This window comes from Ammospiza caudacuta, chromosome 21 (genome assembly GCF_027887145.1).
Source record: "Ammospiza caudacuta isolate bAmmCau1 chromosome 21, bAmmCau1.pri, whole genome shotgun sequence".
Taxonomy (NCBI): Eukaryota; Metazoa; Chordata; class Aves; order Passeriformes; family Passerellidae; genus Ammospiza; species Ammospiza caudacuta.
Genome location: NC_080613.1, coordinates 8,071,406 through 8,098,160, shown reverse-complemented (window position 1 = coordinate 8,098,160; position 26,755 = coordinate 8,071,406). Strand labels below are relative to the sequence as shown.

General features: G+C 44.3%; 1 protein-coding gene across 1 annotated transcript in view; it reads left to right on the top strand.

The window, feature by feature from the left end:
• Positions 1-26,755, top strand: part of PAPPA (pappalysin 1) — a 175,153-nt gene that overhangs the window by 56,563 nt on the left and 91,835 nt on the right. Inside the window, exons 5-7 of the mRNA XM_058818339.1 lie at positions 4,232-4,424; positions 10,399-10,520; positions 15,943-16,450. Of these exons, the coding sequence (XP_058674322.1) occupies positions 4,232-4,424; positions 10,399-10,520; positions 15,943-16,450 (823 nt within the window). The remainder of the gene's footprint in view (positions 1-4,231; positions 4,425-10,398; positions 10,521-15,942; positions 16,451-26,755) is intronic.

The following is a 26,755-nucleotide window of genomic DNA, read 5'->3' as shown; positions in this document are numbered from 1 at the left end:
AAGAATTGTGGTATTACCCCTTCTCATAGAGACAGGTGATCCCCCAGCCAGGGAATAATGTGCTCTGACTCCATCATTCAGAAGGCTGAACAATTGCTTTATTAAGCTAGACTATATTATACTAATAGATATATTAGTATAATATACTAATATATATTAGTATAATATACTAATATAGTATAGTATACTATAACTATACTAAGGAGATACTCAAGAAAACCCCGTGACTGTCTCAAGACAGCCATGCACAGCTTTGACCCAATTGGCCAATCAATCCAAACAACCATCACCTTTGGTAAACAATCTCCATAGCACATTCCACGTGCCAAACAACAGCAGCAGTAAATAGAGGTAAGAATTGTTTTCTCACTGCCTTCCCCAGAAAAAATCCTGGGAGAGAGAATTATGTCTCTCTCTGTTCAGAGGATGTGGGTACCACAACCCCTGATTTCTCAGTCCATTTCTTTGTGCTGATAAAGGTCTAGATCCTGGCTTGATGAGGGATCAGACCCAATAGATCAGAAATCCCTTCTAGTTCTCCTTTTCTTTTATCCCAGTTTTCCCCAAATTCACAGGGCTTCATGCGAAGACCAGGCAGAAGGTTTGGGGGATGGAAGAAATGAGATAAGCATTAAGAAAACAGCTTCTAAAGGCTCTAAGCAAACCTGACACCCTATTTCTCCGAGATCTGGATGCCTGATCTATGAGGTCTTTGAAAAACTCAAATCCAGAGATTGTTTATACTCTCCCAAGGAGACATAGAATGTCATATGAGTATTGATACCATCAAGGCTGTCAGATAACCCTGTGACAAGTGGACAACTAATGAGGCACTGCCCCTGCATCCAGGTGTCTGTTGAAATGCCACATTTAGGTTTGATTTGGAATCACATCCCAAAATGTGAATAGTGGGATTCTGCCTGGCCAAGGGCTACCAGTGTGCTGTGCTGGTTTGTGCTGGGAGTGCAACAACAGAGGCTCCATATCAGTGTGGTAAAACCACCCCTCAAAGCAAAAGCTGATGTGTGTCCAGCTCTGCAGGCACAGCTTTGCTGCCCAGATGTGCATTCTCCTAACAGAGCATATCCCAAAGAGGGCAATTGCTCCAGACCCTGCCCATTGGGTGAGGCTGGAGTGGGGTCCTTGGTGCACCTCTGGAAGCTCAAGGGGAGCTGAAAGCTCCTCTGTTATTTCTCAGAAGGAGCAAGGGATACTTTGACTTGTATTTTCCTTTATTTTGAGCCGCAGGGTCTCTCTGTGGTGACAAGCTATGACAGTGAGCTGACAGAATCAACAACATTTTAAAGGCAACCAATATACTAACAGACACCGAAGGGCACCTTTATACTCCAGGCAAAAACACAGATTTCCCACTCAAAAGGTCACAGGAGTGCTTATTCTGTAATAAAACTGTAGAGAAGCAAAGTGTTTAATGTCATCTGTGGCATGGATTGAAATGATTTATAACCAAAATGCTTTTATGCCCTTTGTGGCGCTAGCTAAAAGCAATGCTGAGTTTTCTCTCTATTTTTCTATTTGTTTAGAGGGTGCTTTCAGGGACAAACACACCGAGTGAGCTCCTCAGTGCTCAGTGCTGTGGTGCCTGTGGTCGGGCAGGGAGCCTGAGCACCAAGTCCAGCCCCATGGTAACGTCCATCAGATAAGACAGGGCCACTCCAGATGACAAAATCCTCCCACCAAGGCTGCTCGTGTGCATGTGGTGAGGGGTGGAACGTGCCTGTTTCAAAACTCTGAGCTCTTATCTTCCAAAGAGAACTTGCCTTGCCAGCTGACTCGGGAGCTGAGGCAGAGGCAGACCACAGAGATACCCATCTGCTCCTGGGAGCTACATGTGTGCTGGTGTTCTGAGCTGAAACCTCTTCTTTTTCCTTGAAAAATTAAGTGAAGTGACATGATAGATATCTCTAGAGCTCAAGCATGAATCTGTTTGCTTTTCTGTTGTTGCCAGTGGAGTAAAATATAGCAGGATATCAAATTGCTGTCAAAATACCTTTGAAACATGTAGGTTGAGGTCATGCAGTTCTAGGAATTGCCTTTCTTTCATTTGTTTTGCTGCTCTTGTACTGCTTGATCCTATTGTATTTGTCTGTCCGTTCCTGTCCCATCCATCTGTCCAGCTACCCCCAGCCCTGAGTAAAGCATAGAGTTTAAATGATAATTTTTATTTTTCCTGGAATGGCCAAAAGATTAAGTAGTGTGAGAAATAGGACTTGTAAATTATTTTTACAAGTCCAAATAGCTGTGGTTTTCCCAAATAAAAGATAAGTTAGTCTTTTAGATGACATTTCATGAAATCATTGCAAATTTTTCCTCTGAATTCTGTTGGATCATCCCAGTGAAATATAGAATTTCTCTAATTATTGCTTTATATGAGGATCTTGAACTTTTCTTGATATTGAGTGAAACACCTTTCTCCCTCACCTCTCCTCCCTTCCCCTCCCCCTGGAGACAGGCGGTGTTGGTGTTTGAGATTGAGAATGCAGGTCATCTTCCTCCTATGCCATTGTCCCACTGCTTTGTCCTATATATATTTTATTGTTCTTTTATGATGGCTATTAAGGGCCTTTGTCTCCTTCTGTGCTTCCGTGAAGAATATTTATGGCTTTTACAGCGTGCTCAGGGGTAGACCATCAATAATTATTGAGGAAATCCAGAGATGTCACATTAAGGCAGCTTTTTGCATACCCACAGGGATTTGTAGATATTATCAAGGGGGTGGTGTGTGTATTTCTGCTGTGCATGTTTGATCAGAGGAGTGTCACTGCTCAGTGGGATTGGGAGAGACACAGGACAACACGTGAGCTGGCGTGTCCCTACTGTGGGAGGGCTGGAGTCTGAGCAGGATCCTCACCAGAGCCATCTCCTTTTGCCTGCATCTCTGGGAAGATGTGGCCAGGTTTTAAATTAGCCAGCAAATACCCATTTGTCTTTAGAAGAAATTCATATTTTCTTGTTCCTCTGGAGTACCAGAGGGCACAGACTTGCAAACATCAGAGCACCTCCTAACGCTGTCACAATATTGAACTTACACGAGCAGCCTGGGGTGACCTGCATCTTCCCAGAGAAGTGCAGCACTTGACCTGTGCAGAACTGTCATTGTTGTTTGGATCCCAGCTGGGACCGAGCTCTGCTGGGCTGGGAACTCTGCAGGCACATGTGAAGAAACACTCTGTGTTTTCAAGAGCTTTTCATCTGATGGGAAGAGCACCAGAAAAAATGGTTGAAGTGCTTAGCATCGAGTTCCTCAGCATGGCTTTGCTGGGTGACTTTGCACAATATATTTATCCCCTCTGGGATCTGCACAATAGAGAAACAGCAATTTTCTGCTTCTCTGGGGCATTGTAGTTGTAAAGCTGTATGGTGTTCAGAGGGCACTGGATGTGTTCTTGTTGCCAAATCATGTTTGAGGAAAACAAGATGAAATGAGAAATGGGTATTTATGGGAAGTCATCCAGCATATTATTCCTCTATTTTGAATGAAAAAAGAAATAAGAAATATCAAGAAATGTTTGTGAAAAGTTCAGAAAGGGGTTAGAATCATAGTGGTAAGGGGGAGAATTTTATAGAACTAAAGTTATTTTCTGCACCAAAAACATATGTTTTTGTTAATGTTTGAAATGATATTTTGAATTGATCTTTCAGAACATTTTTTTTTCCTCATTAGAAAATTTAAGAACTTTAAAAGTTATGTATTTTTAAATTCTGTTGTGTTTTAATCTGAGAGATCTGACAGTCTGTTGCCCGTAGTTTGCATGACTCCCAGTCAGTCCTTTTTCCTTACACTACCATCCTTTACCCTTCCAGAGATATTATCTTAAATGTGAAATTCTTTACCCTTCCAGAGACATTATTTTAGATGTGAAATTATTTTAAACCCAGAGCTCCACTGGTGGCCCAGAAGGTGCTGCACTGAAGCTTTCTGTTTCTTCCCCCTCCGTGTCTCTGCCTCATTTAGAGATGATCTCTGGGTGCTTCAGGTGTATCCCAGGTCAGGGGGAGGGAACGTTTATTGATTTATTTCCTTCCTTTTTAACCATTGTTTCCTTTCACCTGCCTCCACAAGTGATGGCTGCGCTAATTCCTTCACAGACCATTAACTCTGGAGTGCTGTGGGATCCCAGCCCGGCCCTTCCAAGGAGCTGCCATTCACCAGGTTGTAATTCTTCCACTTGCTCCCACGTGGCTGACGAGGCTTCTGTTTGAATTGCAGACGATGACTGCACCGACTCCTTCACGCCCAACCAGGTGGCCAGGATGCACTGCTACCTGGACCTGGTCTACCAGAGCTGGCAGCCCACCAAGAAACCGGCCCCCGTGGCAATTGCCCCCCAGATTGTGGCTCGCGCCTCCACCTCTGTCACCCTCGAGTGGTTTCCTCCCATCGATGGCCACTTCTTTGAAAGGTGATCATGCTCTGCTCTGTACTTTCGTGCTGGAAAAATGGGAAGGGGAGAACCAGGAGTGTAGCTTGGTCGTGTGCTGTGCTCAGCCTGGCTTAAGGCTCCTTCCTAAATTGGTTCATACCTAGGAGGTTATTGATCTGTTGTCTGCTCTTCCTTTCTCAGCCTGTAGCACTCAGTTGAAGGCCATTGATTTGCCATGTAAAGGGCAAATCTTTCTCCATATGTTATGGGAGGAATTTTCAATCTAAGATTCTGGCCTTGTGGTTCCTGCTGTTGTTGCTGCTCACGAATACCTGTGGGCTTCAGCTGTGCCTGCACGTTCCCCTTCCTCCCTTTGCAAGGACAAAGTGGATCTTGCTTTTACAACACAGAGCTCATGGGCAAGGAGGTGGCTGGACTGGGGACAGGGACAAATGCTGCCTCCTCCCCTGAGCTGTAGATGTGAGATGGGAATTGAGCAAGGCAGAGTCAAAGTCCCAGCCCCCTGGATATGATGTGAATATTGTCCTGTAGGTCAGTGAAGGGATGTGTATTCCTGTCTGGCAGGCATGCAGCTATGTGATATCAATAATGGAAAATGGAGGGCTCTGGGCAGGAGTTGCACCTCACTGCACACCACATTCAGAGCAATTCTGCCCCAGTATGACCTGAGTAACTGGGTAGTTCATCTAAATGCTCTTATGCAGCTCTTGGATGAGCTGCAGGAGCTATGGGAGTCCTGGCAGAGAACTTCCCAAATCAGTGACCTTCTCGCATTACCATTAACTCACATCCCCGTTTGCACTTCTTCTCCACCTCGTGCTTTGTTGTTTTATAGAGAGCAAACTTGGAGTGTCCTTCAGGACCGCAGCAGTTCAGAGCACAGGAGGCCAAATTTACAAGCGTATTAGCACCCAAAAAGCTGCCTCAGCACTGCTGCTTTGTGCTGGGAGAGCACCTTGAAACCACTGCCTCCATCAGGGATGAAACTCCTTCCAGCACTGCTAGGACACCGTGGCCATTTCAGTGGCCAGCCTCTGCTTTATCCCACTAGGCAGAGAGCTGTTATTTTCTGCTCAGATGAGATTTTCCACCCTTATTGCAGATTAATATGGGGAGGGAAATCAAATCCTGTTAGGAATTGATAAAGAGAGGTCTTGTGCTCTGAACAGTGTTTTCTTTAATTATGGTTTTGTAACCAAATCCTTTTATTCCCTACCTGCAAAAAGGACTCATATAGTTCTGAAAATTAATTCAGAATTTTTCAGCCCATAATAATTTTTAGGTAAATTAAGTTTCTCCAATTTAATTTAGATTTCAGAAGATGCTTATTGTGCGTTAAATAAATGCCATCTGCCTCTAAAAAACACATTGATGCGGAGTTAATTGTTATGTAACCAAATATGACTTTATTACATATTTCTTATAACTCAATCAATATGTTCTTAATAACCTCTAGTTACTTGCTTCTTAAATAACACACAGTGGATAGCCTGTTAAATCTAAAATTTCATAACAGAGTTATCGTATGTTAAATAAAGAGTGATTTTCCAGGAAAAAAACTCCTTTGGGTTTTCAAATCTGTGTGCTCAGTATTACTGAAGAGATTTAAAGAGACAGCCTCAAATACTTTGAGTCCAATTCCTTGTTAAAATGAGATTCCCACTGCTAACAGATACAGCAATGTTGCCGTGACCATTTAAAAATGTCACTGAAACATATAAGTGATCCTGTCTAAAACATGCCCAAATTTTTGATCTGCTAATCAAAACAAGGATGATAGTGTTATTCTAGTGACTAATCCTGGAAAAGCCCACGTGCTGAGCTTCCAGAACCGCCACGTCCAGCACTGCTCGGTCAGAGACTCATGCCTGTATCAATTTGTGAAATTGGGTCACTGTGCAAGACAAGTAGGAGGTAAAATTGGCCAAGTATAATCTTATCTGTGTGTGGGAATACTGTAAATCTTTGCAGATATTTTTACACAAAGTGCACACCATTGGCCCAAATTTTACTTGCCTCACTTGAATGAATAAACTCATTCACTTCAATGGGACTATTCATGTAAAAAACAGAAGACTGATACTCAGCTGCTGAGTGCCTTGGGCCTGGTTTCTAATGCACAGAGGCCCCTTCCTTGCTGTTTTGACAGTGTAAAAGCGCCTTCAAAGGATGAATGGCTCTGGCTACATTAGCAAGTGTTGTGGCCCAATAGAAGGAGATCTCCAGCGCAAAACAGTTGTTAATGAAGACCCGACGTCAGGGGGCTCCCACAGGAGCACATCAGGTGTGGTCCTGCAGCACACCTCCACTCTGGGTGAGAAAAAACTGGGTCCAGCCTCCCTGCTCCAGGACTGTTCCGAGTGCTGGAAGCAGGGAACAGGAGGAATTCCACTCCCAGAGCTCACTCCTGATCCCAATTACAATGCTGCTGTGGGCGTGCTCGGCGCAACTCAAGTTCCTTTTATGTCTCTTTTATTCTCCAGAGCTGTGCACAGGCAGTGACCTCTGCTTAATGAAAGTCAGGGAGGGAAAATTTAGCCTTCTGTTTAAAACCGTAGCGCTGGGCTGGCTGCATCTGTGGGAGGTCCTGACAGGTTGAAGGGAGATGGGGCATGGAATTAAAGACTGTGTGTCTGTTCCCTGCTTAGATGCAACTCTGTCATAGCTAAATTAGATGATTTCCTCATAAGGTCTTCAAATTACATGATTACTTACATGGATTTAGGGGCAGAGAGCAATATTAACTCCTAGTTCCTGTAAATCTGGGGGTAGCTCTCCTGTGTTCTCACAATTTAACAAAATTAGACACAAGAGTTGTGCACAGAAGTAAAATCTTCTTCCTGAGGGACCCTCTTCAGAGTGTTCCACTGATATTTGCTCTCTCACTCTAGAGAATCACTTACCTGCATGTAAATTTGTCAAGATGTTTTGACCCTAAGCTCCAGCAGCTGGTTGGGCTCCCAGACATCCCTAATAATCAAATATATCAGGAACCAGCATTTCTTCTTGTAGCTCCTATCCACAGGATTGGAATCTTTCCTGTTCTCCATCCTCCCTTTCAAAAAAGCATGAAAAAATGCCCACACAATAACATGTAATAATAAAATAACGATAAAGCAAAAGAAACAAGTGAAAACAAGGCAGAAAAAGAGAAGTCTCTTCATTTCCTGACTGCATCCATTGGATGTGTTCATCTGCTGTCTCTGAACATCCATTCATGCACCTCCTGTCTGAGATGCGTGGGCAGATGTGAACAGTTATTGTCATGGGGCTCTGCAGCAAATTTGGGCAGAAATCTTTGAATGCATCTTTCTGCAAGTTTTCATTGAGGTGACAGCATTAATTTCCATGAATCTGATTCTATCTCATTCTTAGCAAGCAAATATTTTGGTCACTGTGGTGTCCCAGAGATGGCTGGGCTTGATAATGACTCTGTTAAACCTTGCTGGAAAGTTTCAGTGCCTTAGAGGGGAGAGGACCAATCCTGAATTTCAAGTACAGCAGCTCAAATTTAGTCTGTAAGCAGGCACTCTTTAGCCAAAGGAATGACAGATTTTTAGTGGTTTTGAGTTGCCTACTGAACTGGTGCTGGCCCTGAAGGAAATGGTCTGCTTTTCACTAGTAATCTTTAAATTTTGAACCCACTTCACTGAAATATCATGCTGTAGGAATGAATTCCTCCTGTGCTCTGAACTTCACAAGCTGGAATTTCCCCAGTACTTGGCTTATTAGAAAACAGAGAAATCTAGATTTTCCATTAGCCTGCACTTTGGGCAGTCATGTGCCACCGTGTATAAGGTGGCAGATATGGCCATCATTCCTAATAAATAGTGTTTTTTGAATGAATTTATGCTCATTTATTTTCTTGTTTTCTATGGCTTCATAAGGTATAAGGACCTGGCTTAGGTTTTCATAAGCCTGTAAATGCAGTTCCATAATTAAGTTTGACATTCATGGCTCTTTATAGGATTTGTGTGCAAGAGTCTGCAGACCAAAGCTTTAACCCAAGAGTCATCCCCTGTGTAAGTCCTTTCAGCCAGTGGAGTTACATCAGGGTTGAGCTTGGCTCCCAAACTGGAAAAGTAAAAAGAGAAAGTTTGCTCATAGCCTTTCCCACATGATGCTCCTTGTGATTTCTCTCTTACCTCCAAGTCCTCACTGGTAAAAGGAAATGTTTGTCCATAAGCATACAGTTTTTTTCCACCATGGCAGCCTGTGATGAAATAGTATAGCTGCTAATTTGAGTAAAAAGCAGTCCTAATTGTGGAAACTTGGCTTCCAGAGGCCTCTCCTCATCCAGGACCAAGTGCTAATGCAGGAGTCTCTTTGTAGAGAAACTGAAGGATTATTATTGCAGGGACTTCTATCCTGACTGGTCGTGGAAGTGTCTGAAGAACAACTGCACAACAATAATTTTACATTTTGATTTATCAGAACCATTTATTCAGGTTTCTTGATTTTTTAAAAATTTTGGTTTTGCATGTATTATTCAGGCAAGCTGAGTCAGACACCTAAACCTCTGCTAAACAGGCAGCTGAGAAATGAAATAGGGAGGCAGTATCATGCCAGTGGTGCAGGTGGGTGAAGTGAGACACGAAGTGATGTTACTCACAACTTGCCCACATTTTTTTATTACCAGTGTTACAGACCATGAAAGGAAGAGAGGGCCACCTTTGTCTCCTTCTTCTTTATTTGCCCCATTGCCACGTTGTATTTTTCAGGCGTTTTTAGCAGGTGCATCCTTTCCTGCACTGCACAATTCAGCCAGTTACTGTCTCTCTCAGGGTGGCTCAGCCACTGAGGATCCCAAATAACCTCTCTCTAAGGATCACAGTCCTCTCTTCACATCAGTGCTGAAATAAATCATGCAGTGGTGGTTAAAATTTGCATAGCTGATTATAGTAGTTGTTATAAATTATTTAATAATTGACTCGAGCCGTTCTTACTAGAGTAGCATAGCGAGTACACTGTGTTACACACAAAGTGTTTGCCTAAAAACTTCTGTCCTTTCCGGTGCATTTGAACATTAGGATAATTAATTTTTAACTTTCCATTTCAGCAGAAAGTGTTCCTTAACACAGAACAATTAATTCTGAATAGTAAGCAGCTTACTGGGGTAAATAACCATGTACTTTGGGTCATACAGAGTTCCAGATTTGTGACCTCAAGGAACATAGGGCTGAACTGTGTGAATTGCATCCTCAGCTGATAGAAATCACCCTAACCTTATGGAGGATATTAGGGTTACTCCAGTCTACATCTTAAACACTGATCTCGTGAATGTATTCGAAAAACTATTTAAACTGATGGAGAGTAGTTTTGGATTGGATCTTAGGAAGAAATTACTCCCTGTGGGAACAGTGAGGCCCTGGCACAGGGTGCCCAGAGCAGCTGTGGCTGCCCCTGGATCCCTGGCAGTGCCCAAGGCCAGGCTGGGCAGGGCTGGGAGCAGCCTGGGACAGTGGGAGGTGTCCCTGCCATGGCAGAGGGTGCAATGAGGTGAGCTTTAAGTGCTTTCCAACCCAAACTGGTTTGTGATTTGTTAACTGGAGTTTAACTGGATATCCCTGCTCAGCCAATCTTGCTGGTAGAACAATCCTAAAGATACTGCAAGTTCAAGCAATAAATAAATCCATGGTGAGAGCAGAAATAGATCTGAAAACTCCTGAGGCAATTTTCTCTGCTCTAACCCCTAAGCAACGTGTGTTTTCTTTTGTCATGGTTTGGTCCAGGGGAAAAGAATATAGGTGAATGTGATTTCCCAGGTTTCTGTCATTTTGTGTTGGATAAAGGGCTCAAAAATGCTTTCTACACTGGCTCTTGACTTAAATCTACAGAAGGTCAGCATCGGAAAACACTTTTGTCAGTGCCTTGAGAAAAGGGGGTTAAGTGGACCTGAATTCTAAGTCTTATTGCTTTTAATATAGTTGAATAAGCAGCTCATTCAGCTGTTACTAAGTTGGTGTGTTTTCCTGTTTTCCTGGCCTCCTAGAGAAGTGGGATCAGCGTGTGATCTGTGCGCAGAGGGAAGAGTCCTGGTGCAGTACGCCTTCAGCGCCTCTTCTCCCATGCCCTGCGATCCCTCGGGGCACTGGAGCCCACGGGAGGCTGAAGGTGAGTCACAGGGGTGGGAGCAAACACAAGGTGGGACAGAGGGTGGGACAGAGCAAAGGGGGAGCCACAAAAACAGGGGGAAAATCTGGGAGTGATTGGTTATACCTGCATGTAACGTGGACAGAGCTATGAGGCATAGGCACACTGTGCCCTAAAGGAATGCCACTGGCTCCAATACCTGTGTTTTGGCCCCTGAGCCCTGCCCCTGCCCATGAATTAAGTGAATTCCAGCAGCTGAACATGAATTTCACAAAGCAGCAGAGTGCCAAGAAATGCTGACCATTCACATCTGCCAGACGAATTCCTCAGGGGAGCTGTTTTCTCCCTCTGCTCCAGCTCCAAAAGTGAGGAGTCATTTTTTATTTGGGCCTGATTTGTGCTGCCTTCACTTGTGGTGAACAGCAGTGGGCTGGAAGGAGGTTGCCCTTTGGGCCAGTGCCCTGCAGCAGGAATGCAGGTGACCACGTCAAGCCCTCTTGTTCAGGGTGTTTTGCAAGTCATTCTCTTGGAGCCTGTTGGAGGAACAATGGTCTGCAGGGCTGCTTGAGCACTGCCATTAGATCTCCATCATTAACTCCTCCACACGTCCCTTCCGCTATGTCCCTGGGTGTGTGTGGTGGAGCATATTTAAGATTGTACCAGGCAAAGGTCAGCCATCCCAAATCACAGTTTGGAAAGAGCAAAGCATTATTTCAGCCTGTCCCTCACCAGCTTTTCCTTCCGGAGCAGCCACACTTCACCGTGAGCACACAGGTGAGTCACTGAGCCCCAAGGGCAATCCTGGATTTTGCAAACTCATTACACAAATACCTCCTTATGTTAAGGGTTTATTTGTCCTGCAGCTAAAGCACATGGGCGTTATTCTGCAAGGAATATTATTTGGGCTGGTGCACAGGAGCTCTCCCTTGTCCTAAGGTCAGGACACGTGCAACGAGCTGTGCCCCTGCTGCTTGATGGGACAGTGGTCAGTGTCCTCTGCCCCACACACCTGTGTCCCAGGTGTGTTTCACTCCAACTCACCCCCTAAATTTAGAACAGGTTGCCCAGAGCAGCTGTGGCTTCCCCATTCCTGAAAGTGCCCAAGGTCAGGTTGGATGGAGCACCCTGGGATAGTGGAAGGTGTCCAGGCCCATGGCAGGGGTGGAGCTTTAAGGTCCCTTCCAAAGCAAACTATCCCATGATTTTAGGACATGCAAGGCTGCTGGGTACAGCTTAGAGCACACCTGGCCTGTGGGGGGAAGCTCCATCCTGGGAAGCAGCACTCTGAGTATGAGGGTGATTGGATCACCCAATAAACAGCATTAGCAAAGTTTGGATCACTTGCAGTAGTAGCTCAGGGTAGAAGGTGGAATTTCCTCTTAGCCAAGGATTACAAGACTTTGAAACCTGTTTTTATTTGGAACAAAACTTGAAACATTTGAAATTCTACATGAAGGAAAATTAAAAAAAAAAAAAGTGTTTGAGGCCGGCCAAAATGTTTTGTTTAGCTCAGATGAACTTTGGTTAAATTATCACATTTGAAAATATACACTTTTAGTATAGAATCTAGGGCAAAAGCAACTTTGAATATCAAAATGGAAAGTGTTTCAAGGTGCAAAAGTGAAAAGGTTTCTCACAAAAATGTCAAAACACAATGTTCCCATAGTGTTAAAAATTTCTTGCCATTTTCTCTTCCAGGATAAAATTTTGGCCAAATAAACCCAATTTTGCAAAGTGTTTTTATTTTGAAAGAACTGTGTATTCCATTGAAATATGCAGTTCCATCAAAATTTCTCCACCAAGCTTTGGCTTTATTCTAGATCTCACACGTCTTGCCAGAGGCATCATTCCTAGAGAAACTAAGCTACTCTAAGATTTATTACTCAGCAGCATTTTGCATTTAATTTCCTCTTCTTGCTGTGTGTGCCTGCATGTTCTTAACTGTGAAGGGTGCAGTCTGATCCTTATCTGTCTCATTTAGTCGCTCCTGTGCTACTTCTATGGAACAGAAGTTTGGTAATCATGTCCTCAGGATTAATGAGTTGTTGCCACTTTAGGGTATAAAATATACCCAGTGTATGGTGTTTGTTGCTCCATGATTTTCTGTCTCCATGATTTTCTGTCTCCACCACCCCACTCCTCTGCCTATTTGCACTTGGTCTGAGTTACAAATAGCAGTTAGATCATTGTCTGGCTTCTTTAATTGTCTATCTGTGAGTACTCAAGCTTTAAATTCACTTTCTGCAGGGGTTCTTGGGTGTAAATCTCCACTGCTGGAATGTCCATGGAAAGCAAAGACAAAAGAGGCACAAGCATAGCCAAAATGAACTTATTTTAAAATCTGAGATGACACACATGGAAAATGTTCTGTAGGACTCATCCAGCTTCTGAGCAGAAAACCACACACTCCCCACGTGTCTCTGGAGCAGCTCTGCTTGGGTTTATCTCATTTTCCTGAGGTCTCCTACCCCAGGCAGCTGCACCAGCAGTTGTCTGGGCTATGTGGGAGCTGTGCCCATTGCAAAACCTTGCTGTGGGCAGTGCCCTTCCTAATTCCCTTCTCATTCCTGAGCATGGTGGGATCCAACACTGAGGCTGAAGCATCTCATGGTTCTTTCTCAGCCCGTTGTGGCCCCTGCACGAGGGGCTGCTTATTCCTTGGCAGGGGTTGTTGGAAGTCTCATGAGATCAGGCAGCTCTGATTTACTCTTTATCTTCACCGTAAAGCCAGAAGGATCTAACCTACCTGGATTCTCACCAGCAGCACCAGCTAGGTCAACAAACCTTACAGCACCTCCATAACTCTGTCAAATGGGGGGTTTATGTAAGAAAGGTGATTTTGGCTCAAGCCCAGTGGGTACCTTTGCTTGCTGTGCAATATATGCATATATCAGTCAGTTCCTCCTGCCTGGCTCACTGCTGACTGAGAGAAGTGTGAGATTATTATAAAAATGTTGCTGCCTTGCACTGCTCTAGAGCTCAGCCTTTTCCTGGGTCTAATATTTCCCTCAAGAGCAATTCTTTCTGTATCGTAATTGTCCCAGCTGGACATTGGAGTCCCATTGGGTGGTTCCTTTATCTTGACCACCTAGGAAATGTGGCAGGTGAATTGCACTTGTAGGAGGGGTGGAATTCTGAGAGAGATGGGCTCTGAGGCTCTGTCCTTGTGCTGGGGAATTCATCCCAGTGACTGCACCTAACTGTACAATGAGGGATTGACAGACCAGGCTGTAGGACAGAATTTCAAGGAAAGGCACCCTCCAAACCTGCCATCCCTGCTCTCCAACCAGGACATGGGGTTTGGCTCTGCCTCACAAACCTCACATTCCTGTTTTGTGTTAGGCAAGACGTGATGTTGCATGAGATGCTGTTCTGTGTCTGATCTGTCTCATAAGGCAAAGGATTTTCAAAATCTGAGTGCAGAGGGAAGAATAGCTTCTACACCCTTTCTACATACAAATATTTGTAATTTTCAGAGTATTTACCACTCTCTAGAAATCCAGTTATATGAAATAAGGTTTTTGTCCTCTTCCATAATTAAATAAATCTTTCTTACCCAGGTCTAGGTGTTGGATAATATTTAAAAGAGTCTCTTTATCTCAACTCCATTGAGGTTTTTATGAATGACTACAATCTGCCACCTGTTTTGGGGTAATGCTCTGTGTGCTAAGCTCCCTGGAGGCTGAGTCAAATTCATGCATCTCCAGGGATCGCACACTGACCTACCAAAACGTGCAGGTTTGTTTGGAATTTAAGTCTTACTGAGCCTTGAACTGACAGAGGTGAATTTGCAGGATCCCAGGTGGGGACGCACTGGGCTCTGAGCCATTAGCTCCATTTTCCTTTCTGCAAGAGGGCAGTGGTAAAATTCACACATCTTTCCAAAGCCCTCTGAGATGCTGGAGTTAAAAAAGACCTTTGGGCTGCAGTCAGGAGTTTGCTGTGGGTCTGAGAAAGCCGTCAGAGGGCTCAGCCAAGCACACCCAGCTGGCAATGAGGGTGAGATAACGTGAGCTGAATGGGGTATTGCTGCTCACAGTGATTATCCACTCACACACTTGCCAGGGGGGAAACTCGAGCGTGTTAAATGGACCTCTGGCTCTCTTCAAAATGTATCACTGCTGTGGTCCCTCCAGATGCTGGTCTTGGTGGCATTCCTGCTGCTCTGTGCCATGTGAGGAGGAGAGAGGGGCTCTGGGATACGGGAGGTGAGGGGGAGGCATGAAAAGTTGGGCATCTGCAGGACAATAACATTGAATCGCAGGAAGGCTGCCAGGAAATCTAGTCTGCATCTGGGTTCATTTGGTATGAACAGGAGAATTCCCTGAGCTGTTTATCCTTGACGAAAGAGACACATTTCTAACACTTCATTGAATCACAGACAATCAGAATAACCTTCACACGTTGCCCTTTTCTCTTTAAATTAGTAGTGATGTCCTGTTTGTCCATGTATGCCCAGTAGTTCATCTTGCTTTTTTCCTCAGTTGCAAACAATTGTGCTGTCCTTTTTTTCCCCTCTGCCTTCTGCATTTCTCTCCTCTCATTACCTTTCTTTATCTTCTTTTCTGTACTTTGCCTTTTCCCTGTCATGCTCGCCTCCCTTTTTGTGTGATTATTTGGGAAGGAAAAGGAAATTTATAGCTCTCACTGGATTCTGTTACCAACTGTTCCACCCGTCTGACCCCTCTGGGTCTTGCAGTCCATGACTCCACGCCAAGTTGTAATGTTACCATAGTATTTGGGAACCCAGCAAGCATTGTGGCTTTCATTATTTTTTAGTACTACCTCCCATGTAGTTGAACACAGCCAATGGTGAGAAGAGTAAAAGCACAAGCGCCTGTTGTTCCATCACAATGAGAGCAAAGAGACAGATCAGACCTGTGCTCCATGTGCCTCCAAAAAAGGGGCCTTGCACAACATGCTAGATCAACCTGTAAATGCCACAGGAGTTGCCCCTGAACAGCACAACTGCTTCTTGGAACAAACAAAGGCTCTTTTCTTGTCTTTGTTAAAGGCAAAAATATTGTATTTTCGAATGAGAGGCAAGGGAATAAGTAGGAGGTGAACTGGAGGCAAAGTGACTCTGTTTATCAGGTAAATTACTGAGTGGAAGAGGTAGAAAATAGCATTGTTTGGCACAGAGTAAAACACTAGAAATAGGAAATGCAGGCCCAGCTGCGCTGGCACAGAGTGTGTTGTGTGGTGTCCATTCCAGCTGGGCACTTAAACTGGGTTTGTGTCTCCCACCTGGCCAGGAGACACTGGTGTTCTGTTCCTCCTGCCCGTGCTGGCCCTGCCTGTTCTGGTGAAGTAAATAATTGGTTTCCTAGACAGATATGCTCTCCTGCCACAAGCCTGCCTTTAGACTGATGCCAATGAAAACTCATGTTCGCTGACTTCTACTTCTTCTGTGCCCTCTCTTTGATCCCTTCTTCCCTTCCAGGGCACCCTGACGTTGAGCAGCCCTGTAAATCCAGCGTCAGGACGTGGAGTCCCAATTCTGCCGTCAACCAACACACGGTGCCCCCAGCCTGCCCCGAGCCCCAGGGCTGCTACCTGCAGCTGGAATTCCGCTACCCCCTGACTCCAGAGTCCCTCACAATCTGGGTGACCTTCGTCTCCCCAGACTGGGACTCCAGTGGAGCAGTGAATGACATCAAGCTGCTCACCGTCAGCGGCAAGAACATTTCGCTGGGGCCGCAGAATGTCTTCTGTGACATCCCCCTGACCATAAAGCTGGACGTGGGGCAGGTGGGAGAGGAAGTGTATGGGATCCAGATCTACACCTTGGATGAGCACCTGGAGATCGACGCTGCCATGCTGAGCTCTGTCCCCCACAGCACCCTGTGCTCAGGCTGCAAACCCATCAAGTACAAAGTGGTCCGGGACCCCCCTTTCCAGTCTGGATCTCCAGTGGTCATCTCAAACCTCAGCAGGAGATTTGTTGACACGTAAGTAGCTGCTTTCCAGAGAGCTGGGTAGACCAAAGCAATGCCCTGTTCTTCTCATCTTTAGGAAGGATGTTGAGATGCTTGAGTGTGTCCAGAGGAGGCAACAAGGCTGGTGAGGGGCTTGGAACACAAACCCTGTGAGGAATGTTTGAGGGAGCTGGGGATGTTTAACCTGGAGAAGAGGAGGCTTAGAGGTGACCTTATTGCTCTCTACACCTTCCTGAAGGGAGGTTGCAGACAGGTGGGGTTGGGCTCTCCCACCAGGCAGCACTGACAGAACCAGAGCACACAGTCTCCAGCTATGTCAGGGAAGGGATAGGTTGGACATTAGGAAAAAGTTTTTCACCAAAAGAATAATAAAGTACTGGAATGCTCTTCCCAGAGAGGTGGTAGAATCATCATCACTGGATGTGTTTAATAAAAAACTGGACATGGCACTTGGTGCTATAGTCTGGTTGAGGTGTTAGGGCATAGGTTGGACTTGATGGTCTTAGAGGTCTCTTCCGACATCATGATTCTGTGTGATTCTGTGATCCTTCTAATGTCCAGCACTACAAGTGATGGTTAAGGTGTTCAACTAGACAGATGTGCCAAGAATTACCAAGATAGGATGTCCTCATAGTTTGTATCTGAAACCAGGATCATTAAACCTAAATGAGATAGCCTGAGATTTCATGGGTAGTCTTTGAGAAATTTCTGAGCTGGCTGTACAGAGATGTGTCATTCAGGTTTTCTTTAACTAGATATCACTAATTAAATGTTTAAGCTAACCTAGATGAGGACCTCTGGAATAACATGGTCATAATTTCCTTGGCAATCTTTTGAAAGTAATATTTTGGTGGAGAAGGAGAGAGCAAGGCTTTCAGTGCTGGAGCATCAATTAACTGCTCAAGAAAGTGTGCAAAGAAATAAATGTGCATGTTCATGTGTATAAACGTGTTTCACCCACTCCATTTTCTGCTTTCATGGGTCACTAAACATAGTTGTGTTGGTGTGAGATTGTTCTGAAATGGGAAACATGGCAAATGCACCAGTTTGTTGTAGAAGCTGTGTGTCATCCCAGATACAGTTACAGTCATCTAGTAAAAGGATGCATTACTGTTAAGGAAAGTTCAAAATATTTACTAATTTCAAGGAGATCCATGATCTACCCATAAGCATTTGCCAGAAAGAAAAACATCTTTTGCATAACATGATTCCCTGGAAATGATTCACTCATCTGTGGGAGCAACATGAAGCTCTTTTGAAAAATGAACACCAGATAAAAGGAAACCTGCTAAGAAAACTGCACTCTAATTTAGAAAAGATGATCTAATTAGTACAGCTAATATCAAGGAAGCATACATCATTATGGTCTTCTAAAGCATATTTAAATAGAATAAAAATGATTAATTAACAATTCAGTAATCACAAGCTACCATCCCTTTTCATAGCCCAATTATGCATCTCAGAAGAGGCAAATTGTCCCTACGGGTTTAAAAATTTAAGGTAACTAACAATAGTGACTCTAAAAACAAAACCCAGGACATCACTAAGATTACTCATGTGCTGAAAGTTAAGCATGTGCTTAAGTGCTTTCTTGGGTTGTAGCCTTGTTCAAACAATTGCTGGCACTTAGCATGAGATGGATATTGGCATATTGGAAATGTGGAAAGTGGTGAATTTTCCCAAGATTTTGCTGTGAAAGCATCTTTGCCTGAAACCTAGCCCACTCTCATTGGAAAATGGGACTGGTTTGGTTTGAAATATTTGCATACCTTAGCACAAGTTCCCACAGAAACAGGTCCAGTTTTGACTTCTTAACACAATGTGAAAGAAAAAAGAGAAACCCAAAACATAACTTGCATTCTGAATTCTGTTTCTTTGTCTTTTATTATGATTTTGTGGGTAGCTTACAGCTAGCTCAAGTGGAGGAATGCTCTAAGAATTAAATCAGTAGCCAGGAATTAATGACAGTTTTCCTGAGAGTCATTGATTAAATCACATTGGCTAACAGCACTGTCCCTGTCTGTATGTCTCAGGTAGTGACACAGCCAGCTAAAAATCAGACAGAACATTTAATTTAGTCTTTCTGGGCTCCACCTGTGATCAGTGGACAGAAATGGGTGCCCCTGGAAGCTGGCACAGCCAACCTGAGAACCAAATCCCCTCCAAACCCTCCAGGCTGTCTGGGCTCACTTCCTCTGTGTCTTACTGGGACTAGAGGGAAAATCCCACCTGTGAGCTCTGGGAAATGAAGTTTTAGTCACTGGGTGAGGAGATATGCAGATTCTCAAGCACTCATAGATGGCTTTGAGACTGTTTTGGCTGAATGAGGGTGCCCAGAGCAGCTGTGGCTGCCCCTGGATCCCTGGCAGTGCCCAAGGCCAGGCTGGATAAAGCTTGGAGCAGCCTGGGACAGTGGGAGGTCTCCCTGCCATGGCAGAGGGTTTGCAGCAAGATGATCTTTAAACCATTCTGCGATTCATGACTTCTGCATGTGTTTGAACTTTTGAGAAGTGAGATGAAATTTTTATCATATCATCCGGGCACAGCACTGATCTGTATCCCCTGGTGATGGGGAGATCCAGGGGCTGCTGCTGGACCATACCTTGAGACACGACAAACTCCCTGAAACTCTGCATGGGGTTGTGGTTTTCTGGTAGAGGCAAAAGCAATGTGAATTTCCCATTGGAACCCTGTGCAAAGACTAGCCAGAGTCTCTGCATTCCCTTAGCAGGAAGGCAAGGACAAGGGAATTCAGGGACAGTGGCACTGGGCCATGCTCCTGCTGATGAATATGTGTAGAGGTAAATGCTGTCTCCCTCCCCTGTTACATCTGCCTGTTTACCTCATTCTGCACCACTGGAATTCAGCATATTTGTGCAGCCAGCCTTTGCAGCCCCTTTATCTCCCTGCGAGCCCCAGGCCAGTTGCCCCTCCTTGGTGCCCTTGCATGTTTTCCATATTAAATAAAACAACACCCCCACATGTTCTGTGGAAGGCTATTTTGAAGGCAGTCACATATCTTTACACTTGCCTCCTCTGACCTTGATCTTTACTTTCTCTTTTTCTCCCAAGGAAAATATTTGCTTGCACTGTTATCTGTAAGCAAGATCCTTTCCCCAGGTGTGGTGATGCTGAAAGAAAAATTAATTTCTTTTACCTTCTTCCTGTCAAAGAGAGGAAACTTCCTTTTAAGCTGAGAGGAGAGACAGCCTTTAATGGATAGCCCTTGCCTAGTCAGCAGTGGGTGCTCCACAGAGGAGAGTAAATAACTACAACAGTGGAAACATTTTATTAAGAAATGCAAAATAATGCCAGACCTTCTGTTCTCAAGCGGAATTTTAATCTCAATTCTTGGCTCAAGTTGAGGCTTAAACATTAATTTCTGAGGGACAGGACCTTATCCAGGACCTTATCCTTGGACCTTACAGAAACCAGGCAAGACACACTCAATTCCACAGCGTGTGATCAGCCAGGAGTGCTGGTATCTGGGATACAAAATGAGACTCAGAGCCTAGGAGAAGAGAAGAAACCTAAATAAATCAGTGGGGGGAAAAAAAGAGGTCAGGCCAGGTGCAGCAGAGAAGTGCTGAGTCTTCACACCACAGCAACTGATAAGGAAGGAGCCTCATCTGCAAGTCTCAAAGTCTCAGCTCACAATTTAATGCAATGTGTGGGTTGTGCACATGCTCAGAGGCTTTTCTCTGGAAATACTGAGTGACATGGTCACAATGGCAATTGAGGTAGTGGCTTTTCGCCATTACACTCACATTGTTGTGTTGGAGAGTTTTTGAAGAGCTCAGTGATTTTTTTTTTTTTTAACCTTTTTTGATTTATAATTTTTTTAAGAGCTCAGTGAGCAGGCAGTGCCCAGAGCTCTCTGGATGGTGTCATTCCCAGCCCGTGTTCCCCATGGCACTCCCAGTATCCCAGTTTGTGAGCAGTGAGGAGCAGAGTGCTCTTACCAGACCTACGTGCTCTCCTCTGGCAGACCAAGCCAAGACACACTGAGGTTGGTTTTGGAAAGTTGTCAGATTAACTGAAAAACTTTCAAAGAGTTGGAAATTTTCCCAAGTTTTCTTCCAAAAACTTTGTAAGAAGCCTCAAAGTGTGGTGGACAGCACTGGATCAGGTTGTCTTTGTGGTGTTAACCAGTAGGGTTTTTTCAAGACAAAGGCATTGACTGAAATAACCTGAGAAAGGATCTCAGCACGAAGCTCTGGTACAAGGTTTGGGTTTGCAGAACTGAGTTTCTCTAAGAGGCAAGTTTGCAGTCCTGTGATATGTTATTCTGAGCCATTCCTTCCAGAGCTTTGGTACTGAGCTGACACATTGAGATCCTGCATTCAGACTTCAAAAAAGAAACACTGAGAAAGAAGCTTGCATTTTCTTGTACAGGGAATAGGTTTTTCTTCTCCACTTTCTTCTCAATTTTGGCTATTTTGCACTGACATTCTATGGCTAAACCTTTTCTGTTGCTTGATAATAGTTGGAAGGGACTGATCATCATCTGTGTAAACAGCAGCTCTTGTTCAAGTAAGTACAATATTTTAAAATATGCTGTTAGAATCAGGGCTTCCATTCAGTACTGAACTTGTAAAATCCATGTCATTTCTTGGGTTTTAACTCTGTTTTAACACCTCAAGGTGGTGGACTAAGATCTCACTGTGGCTTCCTGGAGTGTTTGCAGAATGACAGAGAAATTGCAACCCTCAGGATGGCAGGGGGCTGGAGGGCTCCTGTGGCTCTTTGTGAGTCCTTAGTGTTCCATTGCTCATGAGTCCTCAGCAGTTCATGTGCTTTAGCCCTCTACTTCATCCAACACAATAAATTGTTTCCAAATTTGCCTTATTGATGCATATACCATTTGTTACTGGTCCCCAGTTGGAAGGAGCGTATAGTCAGTGAAATGGGAAAATGGAGACAAATGGAAAGTGACTTTTTAGTCTGAAGGCTCCTGCAAATATGAACAAGCAGAGAGGCTGAAGAATCATAATGAGCAAGACAATGGATTTTCTTTTTCCATGGACAAAGCTATTTTGAGCTTTCCTAAGAAGCAAACACCTTTCTGTCCCAGGTTTCTCTTACCCCTGTAATTTCCTTACAGCCACTTATTGGCTGTGCCTTTTATCCCCTGAACTCAAGAAGAAGAGTGCATTTAACTGACCCTGGCCCTGCTGAATGGACTGGGAAATTATAAATATCACACTGATGATATCTAAACCCAAGTCCCTGCAGAATGCAACACTAAAACGTCACAGCGACATCTGTCCTTATTATGGCATTCCTTCCTTCACCTCAAAGATCTATTTCTCTTTTTTTTTCTGAAAGTCTACCAGCCAGAGGAATGCATGATCTAAAGCAGCTAAAATGAATTGCCAAATCTGTCTGTCATGAAGATAATTAACACCATATTTCCACCCAAACAAGATACAGATCAATGGGTGCTTTTTCTCCCAACACCAAAAGCTGAAGCCCATATTATCACCCATCTTCTGCTCATCCCTCCTCCACAGTTACTATGCCAAACCTCTCTCAATATGCCAGGAAATACTGGGGAGTATCTAAGATGGGACTGAAATATTAAGAAAATAGAAACTTTGAATGCCTAGATTTATCTGCAAGGTTGTCCATGTGATGCTGGTGTGCCACACATCTGGATTCTCAGCTGGCTTTAGAATTGTAGATGGCATTCCAGCTGTCCTTGTGCAGGAACACTTACCCAGCTACCCTGGAAAAACCTTGCCTTGATGTGTGCAAGGACCTCCCATGCTTCTTCATCCCCCTGATGGTTCATAGTTGCCTTGCAATTGAATAAATCATAGAATGATAGAAACATGGAATGGTTTGTATTGAAAGGGACCTCGAAGATCATCTCATTCCAACCCCTGCCATGGGCAGGGACACCTTTCACTAGACCAGGTTGCTCAGAGCTTCATCCAGCCTGGATTTCCAATTAACTGCTCTCTTCACCTCTCACTTGCAATAGAGAGTTTCCAGTTTACTCTGACTTTCCTGGTCCTAACAAGTGTAATATTGTCTTATACCAACATATGGACGATTTCAAGACATCCAAACCTGTAAATTATTCATTTCTGCATTATAACTCCATCTTTCTCTACATTGACTGAGCCTATTTACCAATTCTGTATGTCTCTAGATATTTGAACTTTTGGGTTTCTGATTTTTTTTTTCTTCAGGAAATGTTTGTTATTCAGACTCAAAGTGATAAACTGAATGTAAAAATTCCATTTTCATTCAAATTAATTTTTCTATCCATCCTATTGCTGCTACTAGATGCAAATGCAAAACACTGTGTCTGTTGTTGAGTCACTGACTATTTAATGCCCACTCTCACATTGCACACTACCAGGGAAATGCTGTTATTGAAAGCATTTTTCACTAGTCTCCAACTAGGAGGTTTCTTTGCCATAATTGCACACTTCTCCATATCTCCATATTATTTTTTCTTTAGTAATAGGTTAGAGGTCCCTGGCTATATCCATATGACATTTTACAGCTCCTCTCCAGTAGAAACACTTTTACCAAGCTTCAGCAGGAACAGATTTACTCTTATTCACACTTTCTTGCTCATTTCTACAAGCTTCCCTATCATTAGATTTCCACACTAGCTTTCCATGGAAAAAGGTATTTTGAGCTTTCCCAAGAAGCAAACACATTTCTGTCCCACCAGGTTTCTCTTATCCCTGCAATTTCCAGTTTCAGGTTCAAGAACTTGCCTAGTTTTTCATGCAGAGACCTTTTGTTAAGGAGTAAATATTTCATTTTTCCCTTGCAGATCCTACTTCCCTAGCAGGAATAGTGACCATGCTGTAACTGCACAAAAGCCTTGTCAGTGAAGAGCTTTGAGTGTGGTCAGTTTTGGCCAAGTTGTGATGTTTGATATGCAGCTGGTGTAGGGCAGTGTAGCATTTTTGCTGATGACCACGGGGCTGGCATTGTCCCTGTCCTGCTCTGAGGCCATTCCTGGCCCTGGCTGTGTCATCAGCAGCCAGTACAGATTGCTGTTCTTGCTTAATGAACCTGGAAATCCCCCATGATGCAAGAACAGAACAATACGGGACAATTGCCTGTCCCACACCCTTCCCTCCCAGCACCAGGAAACTGCTCATGGGTTCACCTGCCCCTAACAGAGGTGATGTGCTGTGGGAAGGAGACTCCTCCACGCACTGCCAACACCCCCTGGGGAAATTCTTTCCTTTCCCAGCAGTTTCCTCACCTGTGGCTTGCACGGGTCTGGACAGGGAGGCACAGGGGTGAGTGATGCTGCTCCCTGTGCCAGGCAGGAGCACACAGCCCTGCTCTGCACTGAGCCAGGAAGAGGAAAAAGATGAAAACTGCCTCTATTCCCTCTCCTGTTCCTGCTTCTCTCCTTCGGGTGTCGTGCTGTTAAATCCTGAGGTGGTGGTTGTTATTATTTATAGCTGGGTGTTTCGCAGAGGAAATTCACAGTGTGTCTCCATCCAAAGAGCTCCCAAAGAAGTGTTGGGGGCCAGTGGTGCTGCTGCTCTCAGGGGTGATGCATCTCCACTTGGCTGATGTGATTTGACAGCTGGAAGCCACATTCTGATGGCTTTCCTTCTTCCCTTGCTTTCTTCATTAAAGGTGCCAGGTTATCTTTGCAACAGAAGCAAACCTGCTTCCTGACCTCACACACAGAGCAGATAGAGCAATTTTTTCCCTTAACACCCTCTGCCACATTGCCTTAACCATGCCCTGGAGAGGAGAAAGAACAATTTGACACTCTTTGCCCATTCAGGAGGCAGCTTTTCCGCTGAGCCTGTGCAGGGAGGCCGTTTGGTGCCAGCTGTAGTGATAGATTTGTGGTTCCTCGCTGTTGCGGTTTCTTATGTAACGCTGGAACTAAAGCTGGCACTTGACAGAACCCGGAGCTCCTGTTCTGGCTCGGCTGCACATGATGCAAGAATAAAGGTAGTAAGGGTAGGTTGATATCTTTATGGGTTTGTGATCCCAAGACAGGGCACCCCAGAGGAATTTTTCAGGCTGGGTCTATTTTTGAAGGATGGGATTGCCCTAAATGCCCCACAGCCGCCACTCCTAAATAAATTACTTCAGGAAAGAGGGACTGCCCCATCTGGGGAGTGACACTTGGCTTTGGCACCAGCTCTGCTCCAGCCAGGGACTCCCCAAGGACTGCTGCTACACTGAATTCCAAAGTACCAAAGATTCGAGTACCATTGAATTCCAAATCTCCAAAGTACCTCTTGGGCAATACACAGAGGCTGTAGAGAGATCAACCTGTAGACTACAACTTAGCCATGTGCAAGTGTCCCTAAAAAAGTGAACATTAACAGCTGTCCTATTATTGTCCAAATAGATACTATTAGAAATTTATATATTTAATCATTCCCAGCCAGGGTGGAATTTGAACTCATGACCTAGAAGTAGTAGCAGAGTTTTCAGCTGCAGGAGAAAAAAAAATAAAAATAGAAGGTCAAACAGGACTTTTCCTGCTGGGTAAAATAATTTATTGCAGGTGCAACAGTCTCAGATATGTGGTAAATTAGGCTGTGCATTATCTCATGGATAATAACTTCTCTCTGATGTTTGGCTTCTTGTGTGCATCCTTATTTTGGGCTCTAAATAAGATAAGAAGCACCAGAAATCTCCCAGGAATAACAAATGCATTTTCTTTGCTTGATTGAGGAAATAAATATTGGACAGACATGTGTTATGCAACAATTTAAAAATAACTCTCTTGTAAAACTTGGAGTGAGCCTCGAATACTGCAGAAGTAGCAGAAATGTGTTACCTACCTTTTTATCAGCCAGCCAATATAGCTTTTCTCAGCTACTTTTGCTGAACTATTGGCCTGATCATTTCCTGGGCATTTTATTTTAATATATTTTCGTAGGAAAGGCATTCCAAGTCTCGGTTAAATTTGAATCTACGTTCAAGCAGGCGAGGGTTTGGAAAGAAAGCTTCAGTGAGATTGAAATGCCTCTGTTGTCCTTTATATCTTGTGGAACCTGGTGACACACAAGACAAAAGTGTGTCCAGGCTATGTTGGACAGGACCCTGGGCAACCTGGTCTAGTGGAAGGGTTGAAATAAGATGAGTTTTAAGGTCCCTTCCAACCCAAATTCTGGAATTCCATGACTTTAGATCTATCTCTGCATGGTGGGCACCCATCTTGTGATTGTTTCACCCAAACTTCTCTCAGTCTTTCTGGTCAGGATCTCCTTAAATGAATGGTGACATTGGCCATATCTGTGCTGATATCCCACTTCCAGCAATTTCCTGGTGCTTTTGTGATAGGAAGAGCAAGAGAAGAAATCTCCTTCTTCTTTTCAAATTGTCCTTCAGAGACGGTGCCTGGAATTTGATACCCCAAATTATCAGTCCCTGAAAGCCCAGTGCAGTAAACCAGATCATTTATTCACAGTGGTACAGCATTTTTTTTAACTGTAAGACCAGTTGCAGATGTAATGACAGTAGAGGAAATTAGCTCATGATGGGATTTTAGGAAGAGGCTAGTGGAAGTATGTTCAGTAATGTTCAGTTATTAAACCATTAGAGATCCCACTGGAGACCAGCCAGTAGGATTTCTCATAATCTGCAGTGGTTTACAGCAAAACACAGAACCCCTGAGGAGGGAAATGACAAAATGTTCCTCTGGAAGTGTTGCCTCATCTCCTCACCCATTTCTGTGCTCTGCTCTGCTCTTGGTGTGAAAGCACATCCCTGTCTGTAATCCCGCCCTCCTCCACAGCCCTCCTGCCTGGAACCCCCAAAATAGGTCCTGGTGAGGTGGGATGGTGGATGTGAAACCAGAGAACACTGCAAACATCTGTGTTCACTTGGGGCCCAATCTCAGCTCCACTGAAAATGCACAAAATAACCTCCACTGGCTCCAGGAGCCTTCGGATCAGACACTGTGAGTGTTTGCTCCCATGGCTCTGTTCACCATTTTGGTGGGATTACAGGGAAACAGGAGGGTATTGAGTACTGAAAATCAGCTCTTGGCTCAGGCCTGTTGCAAATAAATCCAAGAACTCAGGTCTGGATTCAGAGAAGGTGAAGTAGATTATTCCGCCAAGCTGACCACCCTAAACTTTGGAAGAGATTTCTGCCCAAACTCAATGGAATGGCGGAGGGATGAGGGCAGCAGCAGCAGTTCTCCCAGTCCAGGTTGTTATCCAAAACTTGAGGGGTCATCCAAAATTTGGTTTCTTTTTGGTGATCCAAAGGTTGGCTCCCAGGGTGTGGTGGGCAGGGCAGGGTGTGCATCAGGCATTCTCCTGCAGTGTGTGCAACCAGGCTGGTGCTGTTACAGAC